This window comes from Tursiops truncatus, chromosome 21, assembly GCF_011762595.2.
Source record: "Tursiops truncatus isolate mTurTru1 chromosome 21, mTurTru1.mat.Y, whole genome shotgun sequence".
Taxonomy (NCBI): Eukaryota; Metazoa; Chordata; class Mammalia; order Artiodactyla; family Delphinidae; genus Tursiops; species Tursiops truncatus.
Window position 1 is genome coordinate 10,675,800 of NC_047054.1, and position 18,779 is coordinate 10,694,578.

Sequence of the window (18,779 nt, forward strand, 5' to 3'; positions counted from 1 at the left end):
TCTGAACAGACACACACACCGTCGGATTGGAACAACGGTCACGGCATCTAAATTTCATGAGACGAATGGGAAACCTTCCGTTAGAGACCTTCCTATTTTTCTCTGGTGCCAATCAGAACCACGAAAACGAAGGACTTTTGCTGAAGTGCACAGGTGGAAATCACAATGTGCCCTTTTTCTTTTTGTCTAAAACAGGCAAGAAATGTATTCTTGACTTTAGCCATACTGCATAGGACAAACGAACTCTGGAAAGATACAAATGTAAACTACGTTTCTTCTTTACCATTTAAATTGAGAGACACTTACCACTCACATTCATGTTTCTTAAACTTTTTACAACATCACGACTGTCATTTTAAACAAGCAAACGTTTTGTTTTGTTTTGTTCTGTTTTTTAAGGATACCCTGGAAAGTCAACTGACAGAGCATTTGAGAATATATATACATCTATAAAGAAAAAAATCACATGGTGCCTAAAGGGTGAAACTTAAAGACAGAACCATGTGTGACATTTTAAGTGACAAAGGAATAAAAAATAAATGACTCTTCTATCTGAGTGAGGACAACTCTTTGCTCCTTTCTACTCCTGCTACAGGACTGCCAGCCTTTCTTAAGACTCTGCTCTGTTTCCGTCTGTCTCTCCCTGCGTGAATGAACATTCAGCTGACTTTCTGACTGTGGAGATGCTGCGCTGAATATCTGTGGCGGGGGCGGACTTCTCACCCCCCAGGTTTCTGGAGAAGCACACGGCGGGGAGATTGGTGGCTGGAGAGATGACTTCTCATCACCATAGACTCGGCACAGAGAACCACGTGAGGGGTCAGCTGGGTTCAGGGCGCGGTGACCCCAGGCCACGGTGGGGTCTTTCTTTCCCGCACTCAAGCTGTAGCACCTTCCTCTTGGGTGTCTAATGCCTCGAGTGAGTGGGGAGATGCACCCATTCATAGTTTTTTTTGTTATTCTTGCCTCTAATATCACACAATTTATAAAAATATAAATAACAAAGTGTGAACTGGGTTCCATCTCGAGAGGTGTTCCTCGTACCCCTCTGAGAACAGAGTGGGTATGTCAGGTGTCCCCACGCCTCTCCCTCCCTGCTGACGGGAAGCCAGGCCATCCGGGGAGAAGTCGTCGTGGCCGTGAGCTCGCAAACGTGGACGTCAGGGTGTTCCAGGGTGTTTACGGCACAAACACAGCAGCCGGGGCGAGCTCGCTGGAGGAGTGACACAGGAGTGACCAGGGATGGGATGCGCGGCGCGGGTGATGGGAAGCAGGGGAGGGAGGGGCGGGCCCGGAGCCCTAGAGCCGGGTCTGGGCCTCGGGGATGTAGATCTCGATGCTGTCGGCCCGCTCGCTGGCCGAGCTCTGGCGGAAGGACGCTGCCCTCTTGGCGGCCGCCAGACGCCTCCGGGCCTCCTGGCGCTGTCTGTCCGGCAGGTCCAGAGACTTCTCTCTGGTGATGGGAAGTTTCCCTTTGGGGGGCTTCTTTGGTATTGGAGGGGGGACCTTTCTTTCTTCCTGAAAAGCATCACAAGTCAAAATTGGGGCAGTCAGAGGAGCCCGGCCGCCCCTCCAGCTCACAGCCCCGCGCCCACCCGATGCCGCGTGACCCTGCCCGGGGTGGGCCTGCTGTGCCTGCCCCCAGATCCCCGGGGGGGGGGGGAAGTGTTTACACACGAGGACATCCATCCTGCATGTGTGCGTGGGACGCCGCCCTAGTCTTAGAGTTATTTTGACCCTGTTGCTGGGCGAACACTTGACAAGTGCTCACAGGCTCACGTTCTTGAGTTTCCCAGGGGTCTCGGAAGATGCCGCCTGACAGCCCTGTCCTACGCGACAGTCTTTTCAACAGACTCCAAGGTCCAAGGACATGGAAACCTTCTCGCAGGGTGTCCCAGGGAACCGATGTCCAGATTCTCTACTATGGGCCTTAAGCCCTTTGACATGAACTACATATGATGTTTCGCTTCCTTGGTAAAAGGATGCAAACAACTATTTCTGACCCTTAGCTCGTGTTCTCAAACAAGTCACCCCAAGATACGTGTATGCCTCTTCCAGAAAGAGAAATGGCACAATTCTGCAGCAAAGGAACACACAATGCTTGCAAGGGTCCTGTTGGAAGGCCTGTGTCCCACACTGTGTTCTCTATTTGCTGTGGCCCCTCGCTAACAAGGCCGGACCTTCCCAGTGGATGGAGGGCGGGAACTCCGCAACCAGTATCCTTGTCAGGAAAGGGGATGTTACATACGGGGCCCGGATGCTGCCTTTTCTGAGAAGATAGTTGTTGAGGGGGGGCACCCACTCCTCTCTTTCCCTTCAGCCTCCAAAAGAATCCGAAGGGCACGAGATGGGCCCGGGCTTGGCCATTAGCACAGGTTCAGGTGAACACATGGCAGAATCTTGATGTTGTGTGCTATTGTTTTTGGCAGGAAGATCGTTTTGGTGTCTGAAACTTTGTTCCCATGACTTATTTTAAAATGACTTGGACCAGAAGCAACGTCCCTCCCGGCTTTTTGGCAGGGGTACAATCAGGGGTAATTAATTTGTGAAGACTTGCAGCTGTTTCAAAATTTAACCCCTGCCTTACGTGCTGGACTGTGATTATCTCTCTCCTCTCCTTTCGCAGCCTCTGAACTATGGGACTGTAAGAAATCAACCATTCTTGTGAGTCTCCGTTTTCAAGAGGCTCACAGCCTTCCTGCAGTGGAAGCGGGGGGGGCAGGTGGCCGAGCAGATCTATGAGGCAGAGCGTCAGGACTTGTGTCCCGAGTGCAGGACACAGAGCCTCGGCCGCGTTCAAGGGCTGCTCGCCTTCTGGACGGGGTGCTGTACCCTCAGCAGGAACCGTGTTCATTTTGAGGACTACTCTCTGTGTACAGTTGAGGTGGAAGGGATTATATTAGCTGTCAATTACCGAAGAATGCAAAATAGGGAGGATTTTTGCATATCATCGGACTAGTTTAATAAGTTGTATTTTTAGTGATTTCTTTGAAGAACTTTTTCATTTGGAATCATTACTTATGATTTCCTTCACTTCAAAACCAAACCATAGATTTCCTGGACTTGCTTATGTACAACCCGATGGTTTGCGGGCCCCTCAGCCCCGTTATCTGCGGTGAGGACTTTTTCAGCCGCCCGCAATGGAGCGATGGCCTCCAGCCTGGAGCCCCACAACGATGGTGGCAGCACGTTTCTGGGAAAATGGACGATGATGCTTTCATTCTAACTATCTAGATATACACCCTGAACTACATATTAAACACCACTGTCCCAAGTATGTTGGATTAATTTTCTTTATCACTTTAATTGATAATGTCTGTCCAGAAACATCAGATTATGATTACGTAGAACTTCTCTAAAATGTGTTAGGAAGTCAATGTCTTTATGGCTAATTCACACTTATCTATCAGCCCCAGTAAAGATGATCTCTAGAGTGAAGAGGTGAAACCATAGGTTCAAACTTAATGGACATTTTCAGCCTATTTCAGGGCCAGGAAGTTTACATCCTCAAATTGTTCAGGGAAGTTTCAAGGGTTCCCTGTCTTCAACTGCAGATGCGCAACTGGAAAGTTTATCTCCACAGGAGGCATTGTAACTGAACTGAAACTTCCCCGGTGGGAAACCGTCTCAGTACAATCCAAACAGAGGTTTGATGGCGATAACACAGGGGACAGACCCTACCGGAAACGAGACCGCGGCAGACAACGTGAGTTTTGTTGGTGTCTTCCGGGAATTGTCAGCAAGAAAGGGTCTCATTACACATGCTGACGACTTTAGCTCCACCCCGATCACGCACACATGGGTTTATCCCTGAAAATCGGATCCCATACTGTTAATCAAAGACCGAGACACACATAATAACGTGGCATTTGAAGCACGTGGCCTGAACGCCGGGAGGTGGCAGCGGCAGGTGGGGGGTTACCTTCATCTCCGGGGACGCCAACTCCTTCCAGTCACTGAGCTTCAGCTGGTGCAGCTCGTCAAACTTCATGCTGACGTCCTGGACGGACAGCTGCAGCATGTCCCAGTACCCGGCCAGGTCCTGCGAGGTGGGCCTGGGCATGGCGCTGGGGTCCTGCCGACACATAGGCGCAGTTAGAGCTGCTGAGAACTCGGAGGGCGGGGGCGGGGCTGCTCTTCCCAAGGAAGCGGGTTAGGGAGAAGCCCCACGAGTTCAGAATCGGGTGCAGATATTCCCAAGGGCCCACGAGGATTCAGGAAGAGTTCCCTTAAGTATCTGCTGACAGTTAAAAAGTCTGAAGAGGCTACATTCTGTATGGTTCCAACTCTAGGACCTGCTGGAAAAGGCAAAACTATGGAGACAGTAAAAGACCAGCGGCCATGGGGGTTGGGGGGAGGAGGGGTGACCAGGTGGAGCACAGAGGATTTTTAGGGCAGTGAACCTACTCTGTGGGATGCTGTAATGGTGGATAGGTGTCATGATAACTTTGTCCAAACCCGCAGAATGTCCAACACTGAGAGTGAGCTCTGATGGGAACCACGGACCCTGGGTGGTGACGTGTCACTGGAGGTCCATCAGTTGTAATAAAGGACCACCTGGTGGGGATGCTCATGGTGGGGAAGCTGTGGTGTGTGCGGGCAGGGGGTGTATGGGAATTTTCTCTGTATTTTTCTGTATTTTCACTCAATTCTGTTGTGAACCTAAAACTGCTCTAAAAAATAAAGTCTATTAACCTGATTAAGAAAATGGGCAGAGGATCTGTCTTCCAAGGAAGACATACAGATGGCCAACAGGTGCATGAAAAGATGCCCAACATCACTAATCATCAGGGAAGTGCAAACTGAAACCACAATGAGCTGTCACCTCACACCTGTCAGAATGGCTACCAACGAAAAGATAAGAGATGACAAGGTTAGTGAGAACGTGGAGAAAAGGAAGCCCTCGTGCACCGCTGGTGGGAATGTAAATTTGTGCAGCCGTGATGGAAAACAGTATGGAGTTTCCTCAAAAAATTAAAAATAGAACTAGCACACAATCCAGCAGTTCCACGTCTGGGTATTATGTGAAGAAAACAAGAACACTAATTCTAAAAGATATATGCACCCCAACATTCATAGCAGCATTATTTATCAATACAATAGCCAAGACGTGGAAACAACCTAAATGTCCATCAACAGATGAATGGATAAAGGAGATAGATATATATATACACACAATGGAATACTACTCAGCTGTAAAAAAGAATGAAATCTTGCCATTTGAAACAACATGTCAGTCAGTCAGAAAAAGAAAGATACTGTATGATTTAACTGATATGTGGAATCTAAAAATCAAAACGAGTGAACAAAAATCAAATGAGTGAAATAGAGTCATAGATACAGAGAAGAAACGGCTGGTTGCAGAGGGAAGGGGGTGGGCGGAAGAGAGAAATAGGTGAGGGAGATTAAGGGCTACGAGCTTCCAGTTGCAAAATAAATGAAATGTACAGTGTGGGGGATACAGTCAATAATTAGTAATGCCTTTGTGTGATGACATACCGTGACTAGACTGACTGTGGTGATCAGCTTGAAACATCAAATCACTATGTTGTTAACAGGAACTAACAGTGTTGTAGGTCAGTTGTATTTCAAAAACAAAGAAACAAACTCTTAGAAAAAGAGATGAGACTTGTGGTTACTGGAGATGGGGTGGGGAGTGGCAGAAGGGGGTCAAAAGGTACAAACTTCCAGTTACAGGATAAACAGGTGCTAGGGACACGATACCCAACACGATAAATACCACCAACGCTGCTGTGTGTCGTACAGGTAAGCGGTTAGGACAGTAAATCCTAAAAGTTCTCACTGCAAGGGAAAATATATTTTTTCTATTTCTTTACCTTTGTACCCATAGGAGATGATGGACGTTCACTAAGCTTATAGTGATAATTATTTCATGATGTATGTAAGTCACATCGTTATGTGGTACCCCTCACATTTATTCAGTGCTGTATGTTAATTATATCACAACACAACTGGAGGAAATGAGAAGAAGAAAAATAAAGTCTACTGAAGAATACACGTGTAGTTACATTGCTTCACTGTTTCATTTTGAAAACGCTTTCTTGGAACCTGGGATGGTGGTACATGTTAAGGCTCCAGCCGCTTGACAGTTCATTCAGGCCCCAGGGTTCTGGTCGCCTGTGGGGTTACTGGGAAGCTGGTGCCCAGGAAGGGTCTGCAGTGGTGCTGGTGGTCATAGGCGCTGGGGAGATGGGCCTGGAGCCACGGCCATTTCTGTTTGTTCTCTGAGCAGTCTCAGCCCTGCTTCTGAAGGTCAGGGACGCCCTACAAATGTACCATGTATATTTCGTCGCTCCCACGTGGAGGGAGGGCAGGCATGTCGATCTCCTGAAGGGTCAGAACTGTCTCGGGGACAGGTCCTCGCCCTTGGAACATGCAGGTGATGTCACGGAGCGGCACACGGGCAGCCATGGGCGCATGTGGTCCCAAGGTGGGTTTGCTTCTGCACACGGCGCCTGATGTATGTGTAGTTTCAGTGAGTTGTCTCTACTTAAAGCTGGGTGACTCCACAGGAGCAGAGGGGGGCCCTACAGTGGCCTGGCCACGCCCCTGGCGCCCAGCGCTGGCTGGTGACCATGGCCTCGAGTTCCCCGGGCCGCGTGACCTGCCTGCAGGCACCTGAGTTTGCCACCCTCGGGTTAAGGGTGTGAATTTTTCTGGTGTGGTTCCCTTGATTCAGTGTGGGGCTATCTCAGGTTAAACAGACAGAGAAATTTCTGATAGGTAAACATTTATCTGAATTTGCTTAAAATGTGCCATTTCCCGCTTGTTCATAAGTCCTTCCCATGAAGCACATCAGGAACTTCTATTTGGTTGGCTTTAAACTTCCTTTAACCTTTGTCTTAGTCCATCTGGGCTGAGAGAACAAGAAAACCACAGACTGGGGGCTTATGAACAGCACAGTCTACTTCTCCCAGTGCTGGAGGCTGGACGTCCAAGGTCAAGGTGCTGGCAGATCCTGTGTCGGGTGAGGACCCCCTTCCTGGTTCACAGACGGCATCTTCTCTCTTGTGTCCTCACGTGGAGGAAGGGCTGGGGGCTCTCTGGGGTCTCTGTTATGAGGGCACTGATCCCAGCATGGGGGCCCCACCCTCATGACCTCGTCATGTGAACGTTTGGGGACACAGACATTCAGTCCTGGTTCCACACCCACATCCACTAGGTCACTCTTTGAGCCCCGTCTGTTCTGCCGATGCAGCCAGATGGCAGCTGTGCTGACCTGAGGGCAGACGGTAAGAACCACTGTCCAAGCGACTTGCACAAAACGCCCTTGTTTTCTCCTTCTCTGTCTGGAGTGAAAGTTGCAACCTAGGGCCATTGTCTGCGGTTTGAAGCTCGTTCTCCATTGAGCCACCAGGAGGCGAACTGGGCATGTGGATGGAGGAGACCAATGGGCAGGTGCAGGGTCAGGTGCAGGGTCAGGGTCAGGTGCAGGGTCAGGGTCAGGTGTAGTAGGGTCAGGTTCAGGGTCAGGTTCAGGATCAGGTGCAGGGTCAGGATCAGGGTCAGGGTCAGAGTCAGGGGCAGGTTCACGGTCAGGGTCAGGGTCAGGGTCAGCGTCAGGGGAAGGTTCAGGGGCAGGTGCAGGTTCAGGTGCAAGGTCAGGTGCAGGCTCAGGGGCAGGGGCTGGGGCAGGAGGTTCCTCCAGTCGCCTGGGTTGTCATGTACTTGCCTGTCTGAGCTCAGCCACTGCTTGTGAAGAAAAGCAGAGCAAAGGTCTTGCCTCTGGGCCGTGCTCTGCAGGTGACGGGGGTGCACAGGGGCTCCCTGGACAGTCGGGGCTGGGGGGACTCCTCCCCGCAAAGGCGGGTCCTCAGCTGCTCTTCCGGAAGATGACACAAGTACAACGTCCTCTCCCACAGGTGCAGGCGTGATGGGGCCTGAACGTGTCCGGGGGATGGAACGGCTCCCCAAGTGGGACTTCGGGCCCTGGTCCTGCCCCACGGCTGTGCTGAGGCTCATGTCGCCCGAGAGTGGACTCTGTGGTCACCTGCCCTCCCCACTGGACCGGCGAAACCTTTGTCCTCTGGGCTACCAGGGAGCAGAGGCCGTGGCGTCGGTGGAACTGGGCACGGCCAGGGTCTGGCTCTGCACGGGAGGCGGCTGCATCTGCGTCCACTGGACATTCAGACGCCCGATCTGTTTGTAAGTCTGGACATTCAGACGCCCGATCTGTTTGTAAGTCTGGACATTCAGACGCCCGATCTGTTTGTAAGTCTCATTTTTTCATGTCAGTGGTGAGCCAGGCCGGTCCCCTACCCCAGCAACGTGTACAGGGCCATCCGTCCTTGCTAACCGCAGGCCGTGGGGTCCAGGTGGGATGTGGGCTCTGAGGCTCCATGTTCTGGAACATTCTCTGGGAGCTGTGTGTCCTGAGAAGGGCTGAGAAGAGACCGTGGGTCGTGTTCAAGTACACTGTTAGACCGGCCGGGCTGAGCGTGACTCCATTTCTCCCTGCTCCGGGGTGCTGAGCCGCTGACCCGAGAGGTACCGGTATCGACCCGCCAGCTTCAAGGGTGGGTCCTGCCCGGTATCGTCCATCCTAAATAGCTGGTGGGCTCTTGACGCATCTCCTTGACTGAAAACTAGTCACCGGTCTAAAGTTGCAAAGTGTGGACAGTGTGGCTTTGCTGAGCAAGGCCCCTGCTTATACTGTCAGCATTTCAGCATTTCTGCTGACAGGCCTGCTGAGGGCCCCAGCCTGACCTCCTCCAACACATGCTCCAGACTCTTTTGGTCTAATCCTAGACGGAGGTCAAAAGAAATGGAAGCAGTCACGCCAGACTTTTGGAGGTTAACAGAAAACGCAATCTGACATGTACAAGAGGGATCAAAACTATAAGAGGGTGGATAATTTTTAAGTCTAGTATCAGCCGCTCTGGCAGAGAAGACATGCAGATTTTATAAGCTTGAATAATGTGTCTCTGCTGAGTGTAGGGTGCTGCAGATGGGGACGACCCTCCCCACCAGACTCGGTGGAATACGGACCATGCTCTCCAACGGCCTAAATCAATTCCTTAAAGATGATCCATTAAATACACACGACGGAGAACGCTAGAACATGCCCAGTAAACATAAAAACTGAATGTTTCCGCAGCGGTATGTTTCTTTCAGGGACTCGAAACCTGCCTGTTTCCCCTTTTAAATGTTGATTATAACTTCACGTCATAGGCAACCAGGCGGTAACTCTTTAAATTTCATGATGAACTTGAATGGGATTAATTGGAAAATATTAGAGAAAACATACTTTTTAATGATCCTGATTAAAAGGGATAAATTGGCAACTCTGACGTGCTCTGCTGCCTTTGATGTGGAAGAACGTTCTGTAAATCCACACGCCTCCTTGTACATTTAAAAGCCAAACAAAACGAAATCAAATCACCTTGAACCATTGCTATGGGAGACCCTGCAGAGACCTACTTGTGTTTCAATGAAAATGTTTGGTCTGAAAGAAGTCAGTGTATGGATTATAAATAAAAGAACCTGTAAAGTAATGTGATTACTATTTAGTTATTTCTCCAAATAATATCAAGTGAATATTTTCTTTAGTCAGATAATGTGTGTGTAACAATATATATTTATATTTATTTAAACATAGTATAGTATACATATAAGCATACACATAGGTAAGAGTGTCCCCTTGATCTTTTCAGGAAGATCAGAACCAAGTTTAATGCCAACCGTATCACCTAATTTAGTCCATGGTATTTCTGTTCACTCCTGACTGTAAACATATAAAGCGCAAATTATTTCTAAAATCTCTTCCTAATCTCTTGCACTGTGGTTGTTTACGTGTTTCTATTCAAGCCACCTCCTAGCACTGTCCTCACTGTGACACCCACCGTGACAGTGATTTACGCTTCCCCTCCATCCTGGGGTCCCCTGGGGGACAGCCAGGTGGCAGAGGACACCCCTCACGGCTGGGGAAACACCTGACTCCTTCCCACCCCTGCCTCTCCCCTGCCCATACCCCCATGGCCTCTCTGCTTTGGCTGCACTTTTAAATCCCCCCCAAAGCTGGGAGTGTCCCCCTACTCATTCACCAGGCTGCACAGGTGCAGGGATCTTTTAACAGGCGGGAACGCGGTGAGCACAGAAAGAACGGACGTTCAGCTTGGTTACAAGGGGCCGAGGTTACCTGGGGATCCACTTACCATGTTCTGTTGGCAAAGCCAGTAAAACTGTTGGAATTTCTGCGACATCAGAAGCTGGGCACTGCCAACAGCGCTCCTGATTTTCCCGAGAACTGTTAAAAAAAAAACAAGGTCAATTAAAAAACAAAAGCAAAAGCATTACACAAAGGGGGTATGACCCAAAGAGCAAAAGCTATTATTCTATCATCTCTGTTACTGGAGGTGAAACTGTTCAGTTAATTATGGCCACGGGCTGAACTGTCTTTCCGTCTGCTCCATTCCTGAGCAGGAAGGAAATTCAAAGACGACCTGTCCTACGGAGAGAAGCAAGTCAGAAAGAGAAAGACAAATACCGTGTGGTAACACATACATATGGAATCTAAGAAAAAAAAAAAAAGGTCATGAAGAACCTAGGGGCAAGACGGGAATAAAGACACAGACCTACTAGAGAATGGACTTGAGGACATGGGGAGGGGGAAGGGTAAGCTGGGATGAAGTGAGAGAGAGGCATGGACATATATACACTACCAAACGTAAAATCGATAGCTAGTGGGAAGCAGCCGCATAGCACAGGGAGATCAGCTCGGTGCTTTGTGACCACGTAGAGGGGTGGGATAGGGAGGCTGGGAGGGAGGGAGACGCAAGAGGGAGGAGATATGGGGACATATGTATATGTATAAGTGATTCACTTTGTTATAAAGCAGAAACTAACACACCATTGTAAAGCAATTATACTCCAATAAAGATGTTAAAAAAAAAAAAAAGACGATCAAATGCCAGCTACTAGGATACTTCAGTGTTGGGGGAAATTTAGCTTAGAAAGGTACTGCTAACACCACCAAGCCCTTCTGGGGTCAGCAGGGTGACCAGTTCCCCCGACCTCTTCACATCACCATCCGCTGACCCGTGGAAGCACCACGTTCGGTGCTAGTGAGAACATCCCGCTTCGGGGCACCCTGTGGGCCAGCTCAGCTTTCAGGGGGTTGGAAGTGTCAGTTTAATCCAGAAACGATTTCTAAGTTGTAAGACTTTAATCAAATAGCACTTAAAAATGTAAATAATATAGTTTTGTCAGTGGAAAGGATTTAACCAATTACCCGAGAGCTGTGACAGCTCTGGGGTTTTCACTGGGCATGAAATTTGTGGGAAAACCCCACACCTGCTACCTCCAGGGGCCTCCATACTTCCCATCTTTCTGCCCCAATCCTTCCTTAGCCTGTGTAAACGTCGTCATTATTTTGGAAATAATAGCTTTGGTGGATCCCAGCTCCCACGATCCTCAAAAGCACGTAGCAATCTGTAGGAGAACATTTCTGGCGACTATACCCAGGCCCACTTATCTCTGATGTTTCGTCTGTAAGCAACAGTTCCCAGCTATTTCACTGAGCTTACACAGCATCCTCCTCTGATGGCCAGAAGCATCTTCTCTTCTGGGTCCCCCTCGAGACTCTGTGCAGAACACAGATAACACAGCCACACGGAACCCCTGAAACTCAAAGTCGGGCCAGTTTGCTAGGCTGGCCATTCCCTCAGGCTTTCAGGAGAGCAGCGCAAGCTTGTCTCCAGTGCCCTGCGGGCAAGCCTTCAGGAAAAAGGGGGTTTTAGCCTGGAGGCTCGTCCGTCGTGAAGCAGAGACACAGCCGTCACCACTAACAGGCTAGTTAAGTACTTACTCTGGACAGAATGCTTACGTCCTTGCGGTTTTATCTGGAGAAGAGCCCACAGAAGCCAACCCTATCAGCACGTGAGTCACCTGGGGGTCTGGTTCCAGGCAGATTCTGACTCAGGGGGTCTGGGGTGGCGCCTGAGACCTGGCATTTCCACAGAGGTGGAGCCTGAGTCCAGAGAAGTAAACTCAATTTCGTTCCCTTTCTCCCCAATTTCCCAAACATGAGTAATTTTGACAGGCAGCCTTCAATAAAATGACTTGAGACGTCTAACGTGCGTTAGAAAGTGGCATCAAGGACTGATCCCTGAGCCTGGCCACACAGCTGCTGAGACCCTGTTCCTCGGCCTCCCTCGAAGGGAACGGAGTCGCAGACACCGTTGGGAAGGGCCTCGATCCCACGTAACCAAGTGTCACATGTTGGAACTGATGTCCCAGAAATAGACCCATTGCTGTGAGGGGTGCTGAGGACACATCGTAATGTAACAGAAATCAGCCACACAACAGAAGGGACAGCACAGCCTTCATTTTTACAGGGTGAGGATGTGGTCCCACAGACGACGTGTTCGTAACACGATGCTCTCCTGGGGAAGTTAATGGACTGCAACACTTCTTAGTTTGCCTGTGTTTTCTTACTTGTCCAGATTGTTGCTCTCCAAAGTTTTATTATGGCAAATTTCACACGCAGAAAACTTGAAAGAAAGTATCACAAGCAAGCTACTCCACCCCATCCCTTAGAAGCACCAATCTCGGGGCGGGTTTATCTTCCTGACCCACTTGGATAAGCCGTGGCCAGAGCCCCATCTGCCGTCACCCTGTACGACCACAGCGCCATGACCGCTCCTAAGAAATGAATAGTTCCCTAATATCATCCAGTTCTAGCTTGCTCCTAAAATATGAAGAAGAATTAAAACTGTAACTTTTAATACAAGTGAGTTAGCTGGATAACACTCTGGCATCCTTTCAGGCTTAAAAAAAATATATTGTCTTGTCAGCATCTTGACACCTGGGCCCTCGTGTCTCCTACCAATCCACTGCGAGAGGGGCTTACGCCCCCAGACCCCCCCATCCCGCCCACCTCCTCTGTCTGCTTTGCCTGCAGCCTTGCACGAGGGCAGTGGGGTTGGAGCACCTCCTGGAAGGGCCGAAAATGCTTCCTACTTTGTTCCCAGTTTGATTCCCCAAACTGAATATGTTTCTGCAGCTCTGGTCCCACTGCTGCTGAGTGGAAGAGTTAGCTTTGTTTTTGAAAAGTTGAATTTTCACTTGTAAACCCCTATAACTTGCATGACTGATGAAAACCTTCCAGGAGACTTGTTTTAATCAAGCTGTCACTGCAGGAATATACAGAAGTGACTCATGGATAAGTGCACTTCTTTTCACTGACTCTGTGCTTCCTGAAATGGTATTTATTTATTTATTGTTAATTTCTCTAAAGCCTCAGTTTCTTTTTTTTTTAAATTTATTTTTTTATACAGCAGGTTCTTATTAGCTATCCATTTTATACATATTAGTGTATATATGTCAATCCTAATTTAAAAAGTCATTTAAAAAGTCAATCAGTTTTACCCATTTTGAGGTTTTAATCCCCAATCTTCATCTTCTTCTTTAAACGTACTTCCACGGAAGTGTTAATGTAAAGTACTTCCGTTTATCGTCTTTAGCACAACATGGACAGGTGGGTGATATGTGGGTGTTGAGTTAACGCAGTGGAGACTTATAAAGGGTGTAAATTGATTATTGCTAGAGAGAGATAATGGCTGTGAGAGTGTAGCTAATGACCTGATGGCAAATGGCAGGAGAATTTGCTGCTCAGTGAATGGGGATGATTCTATCTGATACCTATAATGTAAATAGCTTCCCATAATTGCAAGGAATTTGAGGCGAAAATCCAATTTATTATTTTCCACCATCCTTCCCTAATTTCGTCACAGTTTAGACACTTTCTTTCAAGAGCAACAGATTAGGACGTATGCTCATCAGAATGCAAACCTACAACGAACCTGAGACAACCCTGGCCTTTGATGTACAAAGAAATTGGATGAACTGACTTTGCTCCTTTAATTTATCTTTCACGCGTGTTCCACAATTTTCCATTCTATCTAAATTTGCTGTGAAATGCCAGGACAACATTTACACTATTCTTTTCTTTCAAAATTCGAGGTGGGTTTTTCTAAAATCGGCAGACTGTTTGAAACAATCATTTGAAGACGTATTACTCCGGGATCTCTTGGGATTCCCGCCTGACTCATTTCATAGAGCAGGCTGGGGGACACGGCTGCTTCCACAAACCCCCTCGCTTCCGGACCTCTGGCTTGATCATTTTCGTTTCGTTTTGCGTTTCTTGAGCACACGTTTCTTTTTATGCTCCAGTCTGCCTGCGGCCACTGGGTGGCTGGCTGTGTGGGGACATCTCCGTCGGGCACTCACCACATCCTTAGCACGAGCCGGGACACACCAGGCTTGTGTGTCCTGGCAGGGGTCTGGAAGCAGTGGCTGTACGTTCCCTGGAGGACTAGTCAGATCTCAGAGGCAGTAGCAGCTGTGCTGCCCTTAGCTCTGGTCTTCAGTGTGCCGTCTTTGCTGATGGGGACTCCTGGGCAAACTGCAGACCCAGGGGCAGTTTCTCTGTGGCCCATGTCCTCCTCGTCCCCTGCATTGCCACGTGGCCCACGAGTCCTCAGGGTCACTCTACTTGTTGTCTGCTCTTCCCTGGGCACAGCGACGGAGCCACGCCCCCTGCCACCGCCGCCATCCAGGGAGCATCGCCCCTCCGCACGGGAGGACTGGGGGACCCATGCTGGACACCGAACCCAGACTAGTCACGTTAACGTGACTAGTGAAGCCGGGGTCCCTTAGATGAGGAAGGAAATCATCAAAGCCCCCAGCTCTGTGAGTCTGTGGGTCCATGCATCAGACTTGGTGATGTTCAGATTATTAGCTTTGGGGCAGAGCTGTTTTGGGGGCGAGAGAACGTCCCAACACCTCTCGAGAGACCCCATTGTTGAGTTCCTTATACCATTCATATTTCTACAGACCTGCTGAGTAAGATCTTTGTGGTTCTGGAACCATTTCTTTTATTTCAGAAAACATCCTATTGTTTTTATGCCACTTACCCGTTTGGTTTAACATAATTAACACAAAAATCCCAAAACACTAGTCTAGTGATGGTTTACAATCCCTCCAGAATATATAAATATATATAATATAAATATATTATAAATATATATATTTATATAATATAAATATATATATTTATACATTTATATAATATAAATATATTATAAATATATATTTGTATATATAAATAAAAATAAATATATAAAAATATATTTATTATATCTATATATAATATAAATATATTATACATATATGTGAATATATATTATAAATATATATTTATATAATATAAATATATTATAAATATATATAATATTTATGTATTAACAATAGGAAGCCTGCTTTAACATGACTTAACTTAAACCAGTATTTAACTGGGCTCACGACGTTTTTATTAACCACAGAGGCTGAATGAATCTACATTCGTTCAATCGATTCAGTGAGCTGTGATTATAAAATTACAGCTTGGGAGAAAAGTTATCTCATGTAATGGAAATTTCAATATTCCAAGCTCAGGGTTTTGGTTCAACAGCCATGTAATTTAAGCTTCGCTTTTTGAAAGGGCCATAACCAATAACCCTGTATCTGTTCTTAAAACGAGGACTGGACTTGAAGGCGATCTGACCTTTAAACATTACTAGGGAAACAGCTAAATGTGACTGGTACGGTGCTAGCTTAATGGGCAAAGCATACAGTTCAGGTTCAAAACAACTGTTCTGTCATCCTTGTCCACAAAAAAATAAAGCCAGGCAAATAAGAGAAGAAATTAAGAAAATCATAAAAAGGACCCAGCAGATCTGTTCTCTGTTCTTTGCCTCCGAGCCTCATAGAAATGCAGTCGCACGTAGTTATTAAACGGTGGTAGGAAAACCCACGCAGAGTCACGATTATTGAGCTGGTGCCTGAGGAACGGGGTCTTCCCCAGCCTGGCCGAGGGTGACTGCAGGATGCGCGGGGTTTCGATGCTACGCTTTAAGAAGGCGTGAGCAGGGCTGCGACCCACCCCGGGTGTGAAGGCCGCACCTCTTCCCGCCTTCTTCCTCTCTCTGACTCTCAGCTGCACAGGGCTTCTGCCACGCACTGCTGGTGGATAATCGATGTACCAAGTGCGAGGCTTCCAGGAGCCTAAGATGTCAAATGACAGCGGGGCCCGGGCGGTAAGAGCTCTGGGAAAACGCAGAGCCGTCCCCACCTTTGAGCAGCATGTCCCCAAGGCAGTGGAGGACGACAGAGCCCAGGGACTCGAGAGGTAGGGGCTCAGCCTTCCCCTCGGTCAGGTGCAGAGTCCACGTCTAAGGGAAGGTCTTCCTGGAGGGTCTCCCAGCCAGTTCTCTGCCTCTGCTTGTGCCCCTGATCCTGCTCTCTCATCACCATCCCCCCCGCCACCTGCTTGACCAAACCCAACTCCCCGCAAGGTCCAGCTCAGATGCCACCGTCACCAGGAAGCCTTCTCGGACTTTCCCTGCCGGCAGCATCTCTCAGGCTCCTGAGAGAGTCTTTTAAAAGCACTGGATCTGCACTGCTCTTGCTACACTTTATATTTCTCACTCGCCATGAGCAGCTCTGCCTGGTCTTACTTCACCCCTTCTTAGGTCACTGCAGCTTCCGTGCTATACACTCCTTTTCGTATCCACCTGCAGTCTATCGAACGACTCATAGTATGGGTTCAGCAAATATCTGCTGGGTGTTTACAAGATGCAGAGAGTCCAGAAGAAGGTCCCAAAAAGATAGAAAAAAACTTGTGTATGGAAATACAATTGAGGGACGGCAGAAACTCCCTTTCCTCTCTGCCTTGTTGAAGGAAAAGTGTGTTCTCCAGATGTCCAGTAATAAGGCGACTGAACATCCTAAATGATGGACTGTTACTGTTGATGTGGGTCACTGCAGATCATCAAATCGTATTTTAGACACAGTACACTTATGGCATTACTCCCAGAATTTTCTTGAACGCCCCAGTGGCAAGAAAATCATAACTTAGGACAATGCTTCAGCGCTGAAGCCTTTTAATTTCACCTCTTAACTTCCAAGGGCTGAGGCACAACCCAAGTATGTATTTTAAGGCTCAGGGATTCTCTCTGGACCACAAATGGGTGTCACAGATTCAGAGAATCAGAATGAAGTAAACGGCCAGGGATAGGGGCTCCACATTTTCTAAAAGAGCAGAAGAAGACAGTGTCAGGATACAAAGGACAAGTTCCCAGGAATGGAACATCTGGACTGAAGAATGTCGGGCAGCGTGGTGGGAAAGCACAGCTTTTGACAAAAGACAGCTCTGACTTCGAGCCTGGATTCCACTGCTCTACTCTGTGGAATGTGAGGCAAGATTTTAACCTCTCTGAACCTCAGTTTCTTTACGTCCATAAAGGTGACAGTATTTTCTAGGTATCATGATATGCTGAGCCCTTGAAGATGTAAGTGATGCAGTTAGCGTAGCCCTTGGCACTGTGTTCAGTACATGACGGCTTAGAGATTTCTTTTAAAAAACATATCTTTAAAAAAAACTATAATCCTTGATCAAATCATAACTGAATTAACGGTACACACTAAATATGGAAAATCATGACACGGCAGGTTTTGCTCTGTGTTGTCTCACAAACACAGCAAGGACTCAAGGCCTCCATCTCTTCCACGCACAGAGGGAGACCAGAATCTTGTGGATGTGTCCTAACTGGTGTAAATCCACATGGTTCTAGAATAAAATGCTACCGACATACTGTGGGGTAAGCCCTGACAAGGGTTGCCTCTTGCTGAACTGTCCCCCCATCTCCTCCCCTTCAAAGGCATTTCATGGAGGAACCACAGGGTGTAGGAAACACATCCCGACTCATCAACCTCAGGCTCATGTCTCACAAGCCCCGAGGACCGCTCACCAAGCCCGGGCTGAACGCGGGGGTGTGCACAGAGCGGGAGCTGACGGTCTCCTTCAAATCCCGGGTCAACTCTGGGTAAAGAGGATAAATCCCTGATACAATTCAAACGGTGTCGCCCCGTTGAAGCACATACTGACAAGTGAAGAAAGGCTGCGGGAAACGAGGGATTTTTAAACATCAGATTGAGCGCGGTCACCGTCGTCTGTGCCCTCGACAGGTGACACGTGTGGACAAACGCATGGGGGCGGTGTGACTTCGGCAGCTACGTGCAGCGATGCCGCATGGCCGGGGCACAGGCTATACTTCCTCCAAAACCCTCAGCGTCTAGTACCCACTCCGGTGAAGGAGGTGTGGGGTGTGATGACTGACAGAGGGATGTGGGAGAAGAGAACTGGGGACCGGAAGGCATGGCGCTCTTCCCCTTTCTTCCTAAGTTAACAGTGTACATGTTAACAACTCAGGATCAAAACACCAACCATTTTCTTGGACTCCTCAGCGGCCAGGGCCACTGTGTCTATAAGTTACCGTCCTGAAACTTTCATCCTTATGCCTCCACTGTCAGGATTATTGACATATTCTCCTACAGCAGATTTCTGGACATGCAATGTCAGGGCGACATTTCCAAGGACGTCAGGTGTGCTTTTGAACTTCAGGATTTATAGTGATCTAGCAATTGTACAAAGGACTTCATGGAAAAAGAAAAAATTAAAAAGAGCACGCTTTGTCGAGGTAAGACATTCAGAAACGCCTCTGTGAAACTGTATTTGGTAAAGACAAAATGTGTTAGTTGTATGTACGTTGCAATCATTCTTGTGGTATTCTTGGTCTATAAACAAAAGTCAGGAGGTATCTGTTTCGAAATCAACACAGCAATTCATAAAGGATGCTGCTTCCGGACAACCCTGACAATAAGTTTCTTCAGGGAAAGGGGAGGCTGGTGCCTTTCTGCGCAAGAGCCGGAGACCCACC

General features: G+C 48.1%; 1 protein-coding gene across 1 annotated transcript in view; it reads right to left on the reverse strand.

Moving 5' to 3' along the window:
- Positions 1-920: 920 nt before the first annotated feature.
- DLGAP2 (DLG associated protein 2) overlaps positions 921-18,779 on the reverse strand; it is a 111,845-nt gene continuing 93,986 nt past the window's right edge. The window contains exons 10-12 of the mRNA XM_019921235.3: positions 10,176-10,267; positions 3,923-4,075; positions 921-1,518 (exon numbers count right to left, since the gene is read on the reverse strand). Coding sequence (XP_019776794.1) covers positions 1,300-1,518; positions 3,923-4,075; positions 10,176-10,267 — 464 coding nt within the window. The 3' untranslated portion in view covers positions 921-1,299. The remainder of the gene's footprint in view (positions 1,519-3,922; positions 4,076-10,175; positions 10,268-18,779) is intronic.